The sequence below is a fragment of the Vicia villosa genome, linkage group LG1, assembly GCF_029867415.1.
Source record: "Vicia villosa cultivar HV-30 ecotype Madison, WI linkage group LG1, Vvil1.0, whole genome shotgun sequence".
NCBI classification, from domain to species: Eukaryota; Viridiplantae; Streptophyta; class Magnoliopsida; order Fabales; family Fabaceae; genus Vicia; species Vicia villosa.
Genome location: NC_081180.1, coordinates 54,348,314 through 54,364,891, shown reverse-complemented (window position 1 = coordinate 54,364,891; position 16,578 = coordinate 54,348,314). Strand labels below are relative to the sequence as shown.

Below are 16,578 nucleotides of genomic sequence, written 5' to 3'. Positions count from 1 at the left end.
AATCAATAAGCATTTCTAATCTGCACACTCAAGAAACCATTAAAAACAAAATTATTTACATATAAAATATATGTGTTGTTATCATCAAAATTTAAAGATAAAGTGCAAAACCAAATCTTATTCTAACATAACATTCCTTCTTTCTCATTTTTTACCTCTATGCTAAGATAATATGAAAGTCGTCCAATATCAATCATCTAAAACTCCTTGATCTTACACTCTGTGAAGATCAAGTCATCCACATATATGCACACAATAAACTATAAGAGAGGCATTATTGGTATTATGAAATTAAATAGGGGGTGCAGGTCAGCTTGTGGGGTGTTTAGTACATTCTTCGAGATATTTTTAAAGAGTATTCAATTAGGCCGATGGCCCAATTAGATGAGTGGCCCAATATAAAAAAAAGTACGTAATCAAAATTTGTGGCAATCTCCCTCGACCCTCGCATTTTCACTATCTGAATTCCGAACACCACCGTGGAGTGTAGAACATAACCATGGAGGTTGCAACCGCCAACTCAGCTTTTACCTTCGCAGTCAACAAGCCCATGCTACTGTTTCCTTCTTCATCAAGAACCCTAACCCCTATCAAAGCCATCAAATCCTCTTTCAGGAACTCTATCTCCACCGATTTCGTCGCACCTTCAACCGTAATCACCAGTTCCTCTAGCCTTTTCTCCGGTCACAAGCTCCGACCTCCTTGCCTCAATCCGGCGTCATTTCAAAGTTCCGGCGCCAAAAGAGGCGTCGTTACTATGGTACTAATTTTTTCTTAACATTTTTCAACTTATCTTTACATTCATATTTCTAGTGTAAAATTGGTATTGGATAAGCAATTGAAGTTAAAATTCATAGCATGTAATAATTTCGAGTATGGTTTTAAGAATTTAAACATTATTAGAGGGTTTTATTTTAAGGGTTTATAACTTTCGTTTTGCAAATGAGAAAAAATGGTTGAGTTACTTGTGTTTTAAAATTTGTCATGGCTAATGAACAAGGAAGAAGTTTTGTTTTTCAAGAGTTTTACTCTGGGATTGGAAATGTATTATGTAGTCAACCAAGTCAAACACACTTTATCCAAATGCCCTACTGTATGTTTCCCATTTTAGCCGAAAAGGAACATCTTCATCCTTGAACCGAAAGAATTCTATATCAAATGCAGAATTCCTCAGAGCATACCTTACAAAGTAAGGAATTTTGAATCAGGGTTGCTTCATCTTACCATTAAATGAAAATAACCTATCATCAATTGACAAAATGTAAAAATGAAGATTTGAATACTTCTCTTCACAGAATTGATCTTATATTTGGTATAAATGACCTCTCCCTATGTCAGTCTTGGTCATGTGGGGTACCTCAAGTCTGGAGAGCACGCAATTTTTTGTTTGCTCGAGAGGTTTGGCAGAAATGGGAAGTGGATACACTTTAGTTCAGTCTTCCCCGACTGTTTTGTCTTTGATTAAAGCATATATTCAAATTCTTACATTGCAGGGGAAGACCTTTGTTCATTTGTCCTTATACTTTATATGATATATTTTGTTTTTTTGGTACGGGGAGCTTCTTTTATTGAAAGGTAGACTGATGTGTGTTTGGTAAATATGGTGTAACATATAGAAGATGTAAATAATCATCATTATGCATTGTCTCATTCAAACTAACACTCCATTACCTATGATATCTAGAGTCTAGTTTGATTCTAGAACCTGTGGGTTATGGGCCCACTTTTGAGGGTTTCCTTGCCGCTGTTCGAGTGTTTCATGACTATGCGTTGTTCAGCCTCACTTGACTTGGTTTTAATTTTCTGCCTTCGTTAGGTGGTTGTTAAGCTTTGATAATTTTGCTTCAGTTTTGAGTGGTTAAGACTCATCTTTTACATTCTGCAGTTGATGGTTAAGCTTTGGTAGCTTCTCCCTTATGTAGTTGTTAAGCTTATATTTGCTTATGTTAAGTAGTTTAGCCTTGAGTTACGGGTTCTACTTAATGGTCAAGCTACTATCAAGTTATTCATATCATTGATATTCATGGTCTTACATAACTTCAACATGGTATCTAGAGCTTGATTCAATCCTACCTGATATGTTCTGTTGCTACTCTGCTGTTGAGTTCCCGTAAGTTTCGGAATGTAATGACAATTGTATTCAAAATAGTTTCCTCTTTTCTATTGTGATCTGTGCTCGTCTTTGTTAAACCTTGTTTAGGACACCTACCGGCTCAAGGTCCTACTTATGAAGGTTTCTTTACTGCTGATTGAGTCATTGAGCGTTTCTTGACTACTGCCCTTTGTTCGGTCTCACTTGACTTGGTTTTAGCTTCCTCCTTAGTAGGTGATTAAGCTTTGATATTTTTGTTTTTCTCTCAATGGTTTAGCTTTGGTAGCCTCTGATTCACGTGGGAGTTAAGCTTGTTTTATTATGCTAAGTGGTTCAGTCTTGAGTTATGAATTTTGCTTAATGGTTAAGCTTCTATCAAGTTATTTTATCAATAAATATTCAAGTTCTTATTTTTTTCTTCTCTTTTTATTTTTAAATTAAAACCCTTAAGTTCAACAGATAATGCTGCTCATGCACAATTTATACTTTATGCAAATAAATATATAACATGTATGTACAATAATTTATGGCACACCAAGCTACAATATATGCTACTTATATTATTTATACAGGCTTGACGTTCAATTTTTCTTGTCTTTGGATAGGTTATTCCTTTCAAAAGAGGGACTGCATGGGAGCAACCTCCACCAGACTTGGCTTCTTACTTGTTCAAAAATCGAATTGTTTACTTGGGCATGTCTCTCGTTCCATCTGTCACAGAGTTGATGGTTGCTGAATTTCTTTACCTTCAATATGATGATGAAAAAAAACCCATTTATATGTACATAAACTCCACTGGGACAACCAAGGTAAATGATGTTTTTTAATTTTCGGTTTAAATATGTATTATCTAGTATAGTACCAGGTTGGGATGGAAATGGACCAGGATGCCTATTGGGAAGTCTATGACCTATTCTACATCAGGTCTAGACAAGGCCAACCTTATTTACTAAAAAACTAGGCCAAAACTTTTCTCAAAGCTTATTTTGGCTATCTACTAGCCAATTTTTAAGTTAAAAGGTTTTTTAATCTTGGAGATATACAGTGATATCTAACCTTTACCTAAGGCATGTATACTATTATAAATTAATAATTCAATAGTTACTTTAAATAGCATGTCTATCCGAAGTTAACAAAATCAATACAACCTACGACATTTATTTTTGTATCAAATTGTAGAAGTTATTTTCGAGTAGAGAACTGCCTAATTTCAGGAAAATATCATATTCAACATTGACAGGAGCAACAATTAAGACTTTTCCTGCCAGGAGTGTTGGCTACATTAATCTATATGATTGGGCTATAGCGTTTCATTTCTGGCTTCGGACATGTGAATTATTGTTCCAATTTTTTTGCCAAGCAGAAATATCCACAAATAATTCTGATCAGATACTAAAAAAATGGGGCTCAAGCTCAAGTTTCCATGAAAAGATCCATTTGTTTAACAGAATATTGTTTCCTTCTTTCAGGGAGATGTGAAGTTGGGTTATGAGACTGAAGCACTTGCAGTTTATGATTTAATGAGGTTATCACCTGTTAGACCCTGTCATCTATTTTCTTTTATCATACTTTTGTTGGGTCATTAGAAAGTGTTTTAACTACTTCAACTGACTGGCTAATTGCTAAATTATGTTTTGGCATGATTTATGAAGATATGCTTAACATATAAGAGTGAGCTTAAAATGAGATCTATTAGTGAAGATAAATTGTATTTTCTAGAATTTTGTTTTTTTTAGGCATAACAGGTAACAGTGTTCTATTCTGTAACCAAATGCCATTTTGTCTTTAAAAATGTTAATTTACCCGGGTTTGCGCCTACATAGTCATGCCGTGCTGCAGGCATGCTACTTGGTGGAGATTTTGCACTAACATATTACCTTCTTTCTCTATTCTATTTGTTTTCTGGATTCACATTTCTCCCCATAGTTATTAGAAATATGATGTCAAATGGTCAATATCTATTGGTGGTTTTTAAGTGGACAACTGGACATATTGCCAAATATTTATTAATGGAATAATTATATTTTACTCTTCTCTGCACCGCCCCAACCTCAATGAATTGGCATACTATCTCTTTATCGTATAACCTGTTCCCAACTTGTAGAAGTCCCTGTAAAACATTTATATGATTATTAAACCTAGCTAAGTAATTCTCGTACAGCTATATCAAAGCTCCTATTTTTACTCTATGTGTTGGCAATGCTTGGGGAGAGGCAGCCTTACTTTTGGCTGCTGGTTCAAAGGGTAACCGTTCTGCTTTGCCATCATCAACTATAATGATAAGACAGGTTTGATTTCAACCATTTAGTTCTATATTCAGTTTATTTTGTGTTTGACTATCTTTTTCCAAACACCTTAACCATGTTTTCTTTTTCAATTTGCAGCCAATTACACGGTATCAAGGTCAAGCAACAGATGTCAACCTTGCAAGAAGAGAAATCTCGAAAGTGAAGACAGAATTGGTTAGAATAACAATCTTTTAGCTTACTTCAATCTAAATTGAGATTATGAATAACGACTTATGTTTTAAAAGCTATATATTTGGGCTTCACAATAAACTTTGTCTTTTGAAGTATGATTCTTATCGGTGTAGTTTTAAATCATCATCTGTGACAAAGATTGATATAAAGATTATTATGGTAACTGACACACCCACTGTTTGATTTCTTTCAAGGTTAATTTGTTAGCCAAACACACTGAAAAAACACCCGAGCAGATTGAAGCTGATGTTCGGCGTCCAAAGTATTTTAGTCCTAGTGAAGCTATTGAGTATGGAATCATAGACAAGGTATTTGCCATATCTAGGTTAGACTGTTTTTTTCTTGGAGTCAGTTATTTACTTTGCAAACTAAAATAAATTGTCTTTTTGCAGGTATTGTACAATGAGAGGGGCTCTAAGGACCATGGCGTTGTTTCTGACCTTAAAAAGGCACAGCTTATTTGACTTACAGGAGATAAACCCTATTTTCTTGAAGTTGAGGTAATGTACATCTGGTGTCATTGTCATATTAAAAATTGAATGCAACTTCAACATTGAATAAATTTATCTAAGTAAAGGGTGAACATTCCCAATAACCAACACTTTTTCAATGCTGTGGTTCTTCATTTTTTTCTGCCTGGTTGTTTGTGGTGTCTAGCAACTTGATGCATATGAAGCCATGGTTGGTCAATTAGGCGATCACTTGTTTTTATCATTTTACCCTTCCCCCTTAGGGTTATGCGTTGCATTTGGTATTTGCTACTATAAAATGGGTATTTGGAAATGGTCTATTGACTGCACTGCACCGACCATGAGTTAACGTTTAATTTTTATGTAAAAGTAAAGTCCTAAAGCTCGAATGTTTAAACTCGTTTGGGAAAATCATCACCCTTTCAATCAACCTCTCACTCTTAAATGACATGAAGAGTAATTTTTAAATCCTGTGGTTCTTCATTATTGGGGCATATGTAATATGTGGCTTTTGTGATATGTTTTTCTTACGGAATAGTTCCTGATCATGATTCATGACTACAGAAATTTGCATGGAAATGTAGATCAGCGAAAATGAAGGACCTAAGAGATCAGCAGCCAAAAAGATACAACTGTGCCAAGTACTGGTACAATTAACCTGCAATATTGGAATATCATGTTTATAACACCATAGACTGCTTTGTATCCCATAAGATAAGGTAGTAGAAACAAATCCCAAGTGTTTGTAAAATGCTGTATACATGTTTGATTCTGATTTATTCAAATTTGAAATTTTATGAATAGTTGTCTCACTACATGAAAGAAATGCAACATAGAGATTAGACCAGAAATGCACTACACAAGTGCAATAGCGAACGGTGAGAGTAGAATAAAAGTTTCTAATGGCATAATTATTAGTAATTTGAGTGGAGCATTTTGCGTTTTAATGAAATAATGATTGACTTTCAAATTCAAAGAACTGTCCTCATAGTGTTTAGCATATCAAGTATCAACAGCTGCATGTTAAGCTCTGTTTTCAACTTGGGAGCCACCAGATGGATGGCTTGGCTTAAGAAGCACCTACTTTAGTCCCACTTATTTATATGAATCGTGCCAACACGTAACGAATATACACGTGCTAGTTACATATTTGTATTTTATTAATCTCACATCTAATCTCTGCCTCTTTGGCATTAGAAAAAGGGTCATGCTAACGAGACTGCTTAAGCATTCTAAATAAAGAAAATAAAGAAAATATTCAAGCTTCCAAATAAAGAAAATAAAGAAAATATTCAAGGTTCCAAATAAAGAAGGGAAAAGCTAACATGTGCCCCAAGGGCACAAGTTAATGAGATATTTATAGAAATATTTTTTTGGAACGCGTGCATTCAATGTATTGAAACTTTAAATATGATTCTATTGCATTTAATTACATTTAACTTTTTTTAATTATAGTATCCATAACATCTGCCCTTAGGACACATGTTAGCATGACCCAATAAAGAAAATACTCAAGAAGGTTCAATGCATTGAATACACAAAATATTCTTTAAAAAGATACTCCCTCCGTTCCTTTTTAAGTGTCGTTTTAGCAAAAAGCTCTCCAACCAAGATAGTGGATTATTAGAGTTAATTTTCCTAATATACCCTTATTTATTTTTCTCTTTCCAAATAAATTCAATCATACACTCTCTTTTTCCAATAACTAATTGAAAATTTTGAGGTGAAGTTATTGAGAAAATAAGGGTATAAATGACAAATTATAACATTAAATTATAAAACGACACTTAAATAGGAACAAAAAAATTCTTCTAAAACGACACTTAAAAAGGAACGGAGGGAGTACAACTATGCCAAGTACTTTTAAAATTCAATACAAGTATTATTTTGTCAAAAATGATTTTAACTACTTACCACACAGAAAAAGTAGATAGAATGAGACAATAAATAAATAATCATTTTATCCATGTATAGTCTAATTGGACTATTACTAACTATCATTATGACTAAGGGTGAAGATGAGTTACATTCTATTCCATGAACTCAAAGTTTTCACAATTAAATTGCACAATGTCTTAATAGATTTGTCATAGTTAAACTATAATATAATTATTTTGTTACGGTTAAAACATAATTAACATACACAACACATAAAAAAAAAACTTATATCAACCCTAATTATAACATAATTAACATACACAACACATCAAAAAACTTGAATCAACCCTAATTATGACTACCACTTTAGCCATTATCAACCACCACTCTAAACACTACTGATCATAATTCAAACTATTTTTGATCACCATTTCATTCAAAATAATCATTATCGATGACCACTCATACAGTTACTTGTCACCACACTCATACAATAACCCCATCACCACTTCATTCATTGTGAACCACCACTTAACCAAAGTCGATCACTATTGCATTCATCATCGATCACCAATTTAATAATTAATTATGATTCTAAATCACCATTACAACCATTATAAGCTGCCAGTGACCACCACCTACTACTACTTCAACCACTATTTCAATCACTAAAAACCACAACAGAATCTCATTCATCATTACTGATTACTATTATAACAACTAGCATTCACTACTATGTCTATCGATACCTACTTTTTTAACAAATAAATATATTATATATTTGTAATATTTTGCAATTGATTTTTGTATTTTTGTAAAACTTAAAAAAAAAAATTTTAATTTTTGAAAAATTTAAATATAATACAAAAATTACTTATGTTTATAAAGCATATCTTGATGTAATCTATTCTCACTCTAAAATTATATATATATATATATATATATATATATATATATATATATATATATATATATATATATATATATATATATATATATATATATTTTTTTTTTTTTTTTTTTGTGGGAGTAATTATTATTACTATAATTTTGATTTTTGAAAACTAATACTTCATTTCGGTTTAGATTTTTATGATTGAGGCTCTACGTGTACATATCATTATTATCTCAAGCATTTTGCACATCATATAGTCCTTAAGTGGGAGAAAACCTAGACCACCACCTGTACTACCAAGTATGGCTTGGGTGCACTATAAATATAACCCATCTCATTTCTCAGCTTCCCATCTCATAAAGCTTTGTATACTCTTAATTACTATTCTGAGTATTTGTCCTTTCAACATGGAACTCACTTTTAACCACCAACAACTTGGCCTTGTTTGTGTCATACTACTCTTACCTCACCTTTGTTTCTCACAAGACTCTTTTACTGACTCAAGAGCAACATATTACGGTAGTCCAGATTGCTACGGGACCCCAAGTATATATCACCCTCCTCTTCTGTCTTAAATATAAGTAAATATGTATGTTATATATGCATATAACAAATATATATAACATGATTTGTATTATTCATATATATTTTAGGGGGAGCTTGTGGCTTTGGAGAATATGGAAGGACAGTGAATGATGGCAGTGTTGCAGGTGTGTCTAAGCTATGGAAGAATGGTAGTGGCTGTGGTGCATGCTATCAGGTAGAGAAACAAAATATTTATTTAATTTACATAACAAAAACTATTCATTTCCACTAATATTGGTGATGTTTGATCGATTTATAATTAGGTGAGGTGTAAAATACCTCAATACTGCGATGAAAATGGAGCAAACATTGTGGTAACAGACTACGGCGAAGGAGATAGAACAGACTTCATAATGAGTCCTCGCGGCTACTCAAGATTAGGGCGCAACGAAGACGCATCTGCAGAGCTCTTCAAATACGGTGTAGTAGATGTTGAATACAAAAGAGTTCCATGCATGTACAACGGCTATAACATAGTGACTCAAGTCCATGAAAACAGCAAAAACCCTGATTACTTGGCTGTTGTGGTTCTGTACGTAGATGGAATGTATGATGTCAATGCTGTTGAGATATGGCAGGAAGATTGCCAAGAATGGGAGCTAATGAGGAGGGCCTATGGAGTGGTGTTTGACTCGGCGGATCCTCCAAATGGTGAAATATATTTGAGGTTTCAAGTGAGTGGAAATGATGGTGTTTATTGGGTGCAGTCGAAGAATGCTATTCCTAGTGATTGGAAAGCTGGTGCTGCATATGACACCATGGTTCAGCTTAATTAGAATTAGAAAGATCTCAGGAACACAATAAATATATTGGCACCAGTATCCAATTAGTTTCTGATAGTGATGCTCTTTTGTCTTAAGGTTTCTAAATAAGAATTCATGTACTTTTCATCTTAGACTATACATGGAATTTGAATAAAATAAAATGTACTACACTTTCTCTTTAATGAATAGAAAGATCCTAGACATTTCTCTTGGTACTTTATCAACTGAGAATCATTCATTTGGAATTCAACTATCATCTGTCATGTGAGTAACTAAGAGTTGCTCTTGGCTCTGCGGTTGGATACTTCTATTTCCTTTCTAAGGCCATGCTTGTAATGAAAGCTTCATACTCCGTTTGATTGTTACTTGATTTTATTTAAAGCGGAGATTGTTCGATTAAGATTCCGTCCGATCATTCTAGCACCATACCAGCCTCATTCCCCTCAAGATTGACGCTCCATCAACTGAAATTGTTAAAACTTGAGCAATTAATTGTTAATTAAGACTGATTGTTCCACCGAGAAATATGCTATAACTTAAAACGTTAATTTAGTACTTCCTTTAAATACGAAGGCGGTATACTGTAGTAAAATATCTTTGAAAATCTAAAATTAATACTAATGAATTGAAAGTAACCAAAAAAATGTCAAATAGTATAATCAAATCCATGACAAGTAAGAGAAAGATAAAGGACGAGCATATTAAATTTGTTTAATCAGTTTGATCAAACCGATCTAATTTAAAGGAAAGAGTAACTATCCGATTCACTATACTTTCAAAAGTCGTTATTAGAGATTACAAATATGTTACAAGAAAATAGTCTTTAAATTTTTCAAAAACATACTCTTTTCTACCAAAGTGTTTCTCAATCCCTCTGACTCTATATGAATCACACAAACTAAGGTGTTTAGAAGTGTTTTCTATTCCACTTAAATACCTTAGAAATGTTTCCCATATTTTTTAAATAAGTGCATTTAGAAGTGTTTTCTATTCCACTTAAATACCTTAGAAATGTTTCCCATATTTTTTAAATAAGTGCATTTTTCCCATCTCTTCTTCATATTACAATCACATATGCCTTATATATACCCAACCATGTGATTTATATACCTTGAGTCAAGATATCATAACTTTCACAGATGATTTTCATCAATGGTTGTGACCATTAGCAAAATTACTTATGATTCATAGTCATCATCATGAGGTATGTATATCTCTTCACCACTTATTTGATTCCTCTCCTCTTCTTTCTTGCACCAACATTCATCAGAAAATGTTCAAACTTTTCACATAACATTGTATATTTCTTTAATCAAATTCCTACTTCTTTTTTGGTTGGTGCCAAAACCACCCGATGAAGATTATTGTAATTACTGCTATGGTTGCGAGGATAATGGCAGACAATTGAAACAAGTGACATTCTACATTTTTATTTTTTTAAAAAATATAAGCAGAAATTATTGATTAGAGTACAAGGGATACGAAGGAGATAATGTATCGGTGAAAAACAAATTAATCGACAATTTCAAGCAAACTTAGTAAAACATACTATTTGGAAGCAAAAGAGCGCCAAATTCACCTCATCTAATTTTAAGCAAGAACCAAAAGAGCCCAATAACAAATGGATGCATCAGATATCAAATAGCCATTCTTGTTGTTCATATTTGAAACAAAGATGCAGCTATTCTTCCTCTATCCTATCCTTATCATAATGTAATCACAAAGTAGTAGACGATGACGGTTGAACAAATACACAAAGGCTTGTGCGTTCAGAGCATTATGCTTCAGACTGACCAATTCAATCACTTACGAGGCAGGTGTTGGATCCTAAATATATTGATGTTTAACTTACAAAGGACAACACAAAATTCAGTTTCAGTTAAAATTTTAACGAGGCATGTTAGTATAAGTAACAAAATGCTTTCCAGTACAACAAAGCCAACATCATAACCAAATGAATCATGATGTTTAACTCACATAATAGCAGAGAAATTTGAAAACATTTCACATTCATATTCTTAAGGTGGTTGATATTAATTCAAGTTCAGAAATTCCAATGGATACTTAAAATAACTTATGACCTTGCTCTAGAGAGATAAACCCTTAAGGTTGATCGAGGTCAACTGACTTCCTTGGTACATGGAACAAGTGGAAAATATGATCTGTGTAGGCACACTGTTTTTATACTCACCAATAATGGAAATATTTCACATATGAATATCGCACTAGATGCAATTGAGATGGACAAGCTTCCACAATCAAACATGTTTAGCAATACTTTGGAAGGACAAGCTCCAACAATGCAATATATCATTAATAAAACTTCATATAATATGTGGTACTATAGTGTATATGGTATATATCTCAAGTGGACAACATGTGTCTAGATCATTCCAATGAAGGAGTGAGAAAAGAGATAATCACTCTCCCAACAGGAAGAATAAACAAGAAAGGACTGCTACCCATCTCAATTTGTGACTATATGTGGCTCAATGCATGATTGGCACATGAATACGCTTTAACATACTCCTATAACATGTTAAAGCCTATTCATGTGCCATTGAAAACAAACAACATATAGATGAAGATAATTTTGATTACTCCTATAATAACGAGCATAATCGCGTCTCCAATTGAAACATGTAACAATCTTCATTTTAATCTTGTAACAAGACTACAAAGACAATGTATCCATAAAAATCGTCAATTTCAAGCAAACTTATTAAAACATACTATTTGGAAGCGAAAGAGCGCCAAATTCACTTCATCTAATTTTAAGCAAGAACCAAAAGAGCACCCAATAACACATGCATGCATCAAATATCAAATAGCCATTCTTCTTGTTCTACATATTTCAAACAAGGATGTAGCTATTCTTCCTCTATCCTACCCTTATCATAATGTAATTAAAAAGCAGCAGAGGATGACGGTTGAACAAACACACAAATTATGGTTCCTCTAGAGGCTTGTGCATTCAGAGCATTATGCTTCAAACTGACCAATTCAATCACTTAGGAGGCAGGTGTTGTGTTGGATCCTAAATATATTGATGTTTAACTTACAAAAGACAAGACAAAATTCAGTTTCAATTAATACATTCTTGAGGCATGTTAGTAAATAGTAACAAAATGCTTTTCTGTGCAACAAAGCCAATACATAACCAAATGAATTATGATGTTCAACTTACATAATAGAAGAGAAACTTGAAAACATTTCACATCCATGTTCTTAAGGTGGTTGATATTAACTCAAGTTCAGAGCCACAGTTACAAGTGATAGACAACATTCACAAACTGATAGAAATTAGAATTAGAATCCTACCATAGATCAATTAACATCAAAACACAATTGAGAGTCCTCCATGAAAGCACCATCAACCTACTCAAACAAACAAAAATTTACCCAAAAAAAGAGTTTCATTTCCTCTACTCTTTAACCTAATCATCAAAGTTGAATAAATCGGATTTCATATGGTCAGGCCACCACGTAGGACGGGGTAAAGTCATACCAGAATGCTTTGCAGCTTCCAAGACTGTAACACCATCATCATCATCATCATCATCTTCTTCAACAGTGTTCTCAGAGAGAATTTTCAATACATCAAAAACAAACTTTTTCTCCTCATCATTTGCAGTTGCAAGTGATTTCTCCAATAGACAACGGATTGAGTTTGGCAGCACCGAATCCTCCTGAATCCCAGAACCTTCTCCGATCTCACCGCTTGAGCTATTCCCCTCAACCAAGTTAACATCCCCAGCATTTTGAACAACTTGAGCTTCAACATTTTCCTCAGGAACCGAGTTATCATCCATTGGAATTTCTCTGCAAAAATCATCATTATCATCATTGTTCACAGCATTCACTTGTTCACCAACTACAACATTACAGGGACTTTCCACCTTTTCCACCTCAGAACTTCTCATACCTTCTACAACATTCTGTGACTGCTGACCTCCCAAACTATTCCCCAAGGAATCAAAACCTAATTTCAAATTTTTCATCGGCGACTTACCCAAATCAGAAATTCCTCTTTCGGAAACCCTAAATTCATTCTTCAACCGACCGTCCAAAAACCCTAATTCAGAATCCTTACCAGAATTCACAAACTCCGAACTATCTGAATACCCAGCCAAATCAACAGACACCTGGGAGCCAGAGTCAACATCAACGACCTGATTAACCGGACAGTGAGGAACATCGACGTCGGAAGAGGGGAGCGAATACTCCTCGGGTGGAGCGTGGAAAACGTCTTGGGGGCCGTCTTGGGTATCGGGAGGAGAGAGAAAGAGAATGGGGGCGGAGGAGATTGGGATTTCGGGTTCAAACTGAGATGTCATATCTGGGAGGGTGCGAGTGTCTCCGACGAAAGGGGTGTATTGTAAGAGGCACTCCTTGAGTTATTATATAAACTAGACTTTGACAACGCGCGGCAAAATAAAATGTATTTATTTATTTTAAAAATTATTGGGGTCTATGATTATAATTTGAAGGATGATGGTTTCAATTAAGATAAATAAAGATAAATAGTGTTAAAAGTTTTTAAAAGTTTAAGATAATGTTTTTAAATTACAATTTTACATTTTAGTAAAAACTAAGGGCAAAATATTATTTTAGTCTCTTAACTATATTAGATTGGTTCCTTAATTTTTTTTCGTGTTACTTTAGTCTCTTAACTTCTAAAATATTTTATTTTAATATTTTTACTAATTAGAGACAAATTTAGCGACTGATTTTAAAGTTTTTTCATCGCTAAGTAAACAAAAAGGAGAAAAATGAAACATTTTAAAAATTAAGGGAGCAAAATAACTCAAAAAAAATTAAATGATTAATCTGAACTCAATGATATAATTAAGGGAGCAAAATGAATATTTTACTAAAAAGTAAGTACTACAATAATAAATTATGCATTATTTAAAATATTAAGAACAATTCAAAATACATAATAGATACAAATGACCTATTTAAAATAGGAAATTTCTCGAAAATATAAAGATTAATGTAAATTATCGCTTGTTGCTTTTTCTTTTTTGATTTTCGGGGAGTTTGTGTGTAGTTCCATTTTCTTTTCAAGATATCACCATACAATTATAAATTTTGAAGGTATCATAATTGTAATTTGAAAAACATTATGAAATAATTATAACGGTGGAATATTAAAGACATTAATGAATATATTATGATTGATAAAGAGTTTTTATTAATTACAAACTATTTTATATTATGATAATTATAAATATTAGTGGAAAATCCGTGCGTCTGCATAGATTCTGGTGTGGACCGCGGATATGTCACCTGTTTGTCATGAGAATTCAAACAAATTAGAAAAAAAAAATTATTGATAAAGGAAAAAAATAGATTGCAAGATAATTGTAAAAGTTTTCAAAAATTTCTATTATTAAGAAAAAATATTAAACACGTAATTTGTAAAAACAATTTGTGAAAAATAGAAAAAATAATTTTTTTTGGGGGTTGATAGAAAAAAATTAATAGTTAATAGTATAACTTATAAGTTTTACTTTATTTTTCTAAAAGAAAAACATATTTTTAAAATAAAAACAAAATTATATCAATTTTTTAAAAATGACAGCAATAATATAAATTTCAATTATTCGTATATTATCTTAAAAATTATTGTATTTGAAATTAAAAATATAAATAATTAAAAAATAACACATTTTGTTCGTGTTTAAATTTATACATTATTTTAAATATATATATATATATATATATATATATATATATATATATATATATATATATATATATATATATATATTTTGGCTTAATTACAATTTTAGTTCCCATATTTTCTCATTTTTTGAGTTTTGATCCTTTATTTTAAAATCCGAAATTTTGATCCCTTTATTAAGTTTTTTTTGTATGTTAGTCTCTCATTTTATTTAAGTGTTATTTTTATGACGTGGTGGTTGAATCGATGATGTGGCATGAGTTAAGTGACAAAAAAAAAATTCCACATCATTTAGAATTATTTTTAATTCATACTCATTTTTTATTTCATATTTGTTTAGGTTAATGTTTTTTTAAAAACTTATTCATTTATTTTTAAAAATAAACCTTAAGAAATTGACATTTATATACGAAGACTTCTCAACTTCTATTGTTCTTCATCAAGATTGGGTTTCAATAAAAATGAACTCTTTCAAAATCCAATATCACTCTACTTATCAATTTTAAAATAGTCAATCAACAACAACCACTTCTCTCTCAAAACTCATTAATCTTTCTTCTTCCACTCTATACCCATTTTCATAACTCCAATCCATACCCAGAATCAAGGGCGGTTTTAAGGCCCGGCCAGGCCGGGCACATGCCCAGGCTCTGGCACAATTTTTTTATTTGTGGTTAAAAAACGAAGCAAACGATAGGTCAACAAAAGGGAAAAAAACAGGAAGTCGAAAAAAGAGAGGAAGAAGGTCCTTCCGCACCACTGTGTCGGCGTTAGAATCTGCACCGCTGTCACCATAGGAGAATCACCCTCGCCATCGCGCCACCATATCACTGTCGTGCTTCCACCCTCTGCGAGATCTACAACAGTCTCTCTTAAGGTTACACTATAGCTTTTTTTGTTTGAAGTAAAGGGTTCACATCAGTGTTGTTAATATCGGATCGCGGAAACTATCGGATCACCAAAAACCCGATATGAGAAATATCGGATATCGTAACGGGCAAATAGCGGAAATCACAAAGGAGATTAAAATAAATAATTATATATAAAATAAAACATGAAACACATATAAAAGCAGAAAGCTAATAACATAAACAATTTTTAAAAAAGTTTACTTAAGATTAAACTAAAAATGTCAAGTTCTAACGACCAAATAGTTCAAACTTCAAAATCAAAATGACTTAAAACTTAAAATTATATAGTTCAAAATTTAAAATAAGTAATAACTAATAGTTCTTCTAAGCATAACTAGTGATAAATGACTAATTATTCCCCAATCTAATTATTCTCCAACATAATCCTGTTTATGATGATGGAGGCACTATGACTCCTATAAGTCCTATATATAATCACACCAACTAATATTACTTCTATTCTCTTGAGACTACCAAGATTATGTTAATATCCATACTGCTCTCCACTTTATTATTACTTCACCTCTTCAAATTTGCACTTGATTACTGTGCACCTCTTCACCTCTTCACAGCCTACTTACTAATTATTACTGTCCACCTATTACTGTCCACCTCTTCACCTCTTCGTAGCCTACTTTTACCTTCCACCTCTTCACATTCAATATTTCAATTATTTTTTAATATAACTTAATAAAAAATATCAGAAAAATATAAATTCTGATATGAAATTCAAAACCGGTATACCGGTATACTGGAAAACGGCCGATATGCGGAGCATGGTGAAGTTGAAACGGAATATCGGATCTCGTATCGG

At 32.6% G+C, this 16,578-nt stretch overlaps 2 protein-coding genes across 3 annotated transcripts; both read left to right on the top strand.

The window, feature by feature from the left end:
* The first annotated feature begins 419 nt into the window (after positions 1 to 419).
* LOC131638189 (ATP-dependent Clp protease proteolytic subunit-related protein 4, chloroplastic) lies at positions 420 to 5,843 on the top strand. 2 transcript variants are annotated; one of them, XM_058908744.1, is made up of 8 exons: positions 420 to 760; positions 2,698 to 2,901; positions 3,562 to 3,617; positions 4,254 to 4,380; positions 4,477 to 4,554; positions 4,767 to 4,880; positions 4,965 to 5,072; positions 5,627 to 5,843. In XM_058908744.1, exons 1-7 carry the CDS (start codon positions 500 to 502, stop codon positions 5,034 to 5,036), a joined length of 912 nt encoding a protein of 303 aa, XP_058764727.1. In that variant the 5' UTR covers positions 420 to 499; the 3' UTR covers positions 5,037 to 5,072; positions 5,627 to 5,843. The 2 variants fall into 2 exon arrangements, with proteins under 2 accessions (XP_058764727.1, XP_058764720.1); XM_058908737.1 differs by having other exon boundaries at positions 5,607 to 5,843.
* A 2,315-nt stretch (positions 5,844 to 8,158) lies between these two features.
* Positions 8,159 to 9,373, top strand: LOC131638201 (expansin-like B1). The gene is made up of 3 exons (XM_058908755.1): positions 8,159 to 8,361; positions 8,469 to 8,575; positions 8,664 to 9,373. Exons 1-3 carry the CDS (start codon positions 8,223 to 8,225, stop codon positions 9,174 to 9,176), a joined length of 759 nt encoding a protein of 252 aa, XP_058764738.1. The 5' UTR covers positions 8,159 to 8,222; the 3' UTR covers positions 9,177 to 9,373.
* The last annotated feature ends 7,205 nt before the right edge of the window (positions 9,374 to 16,578 follow it).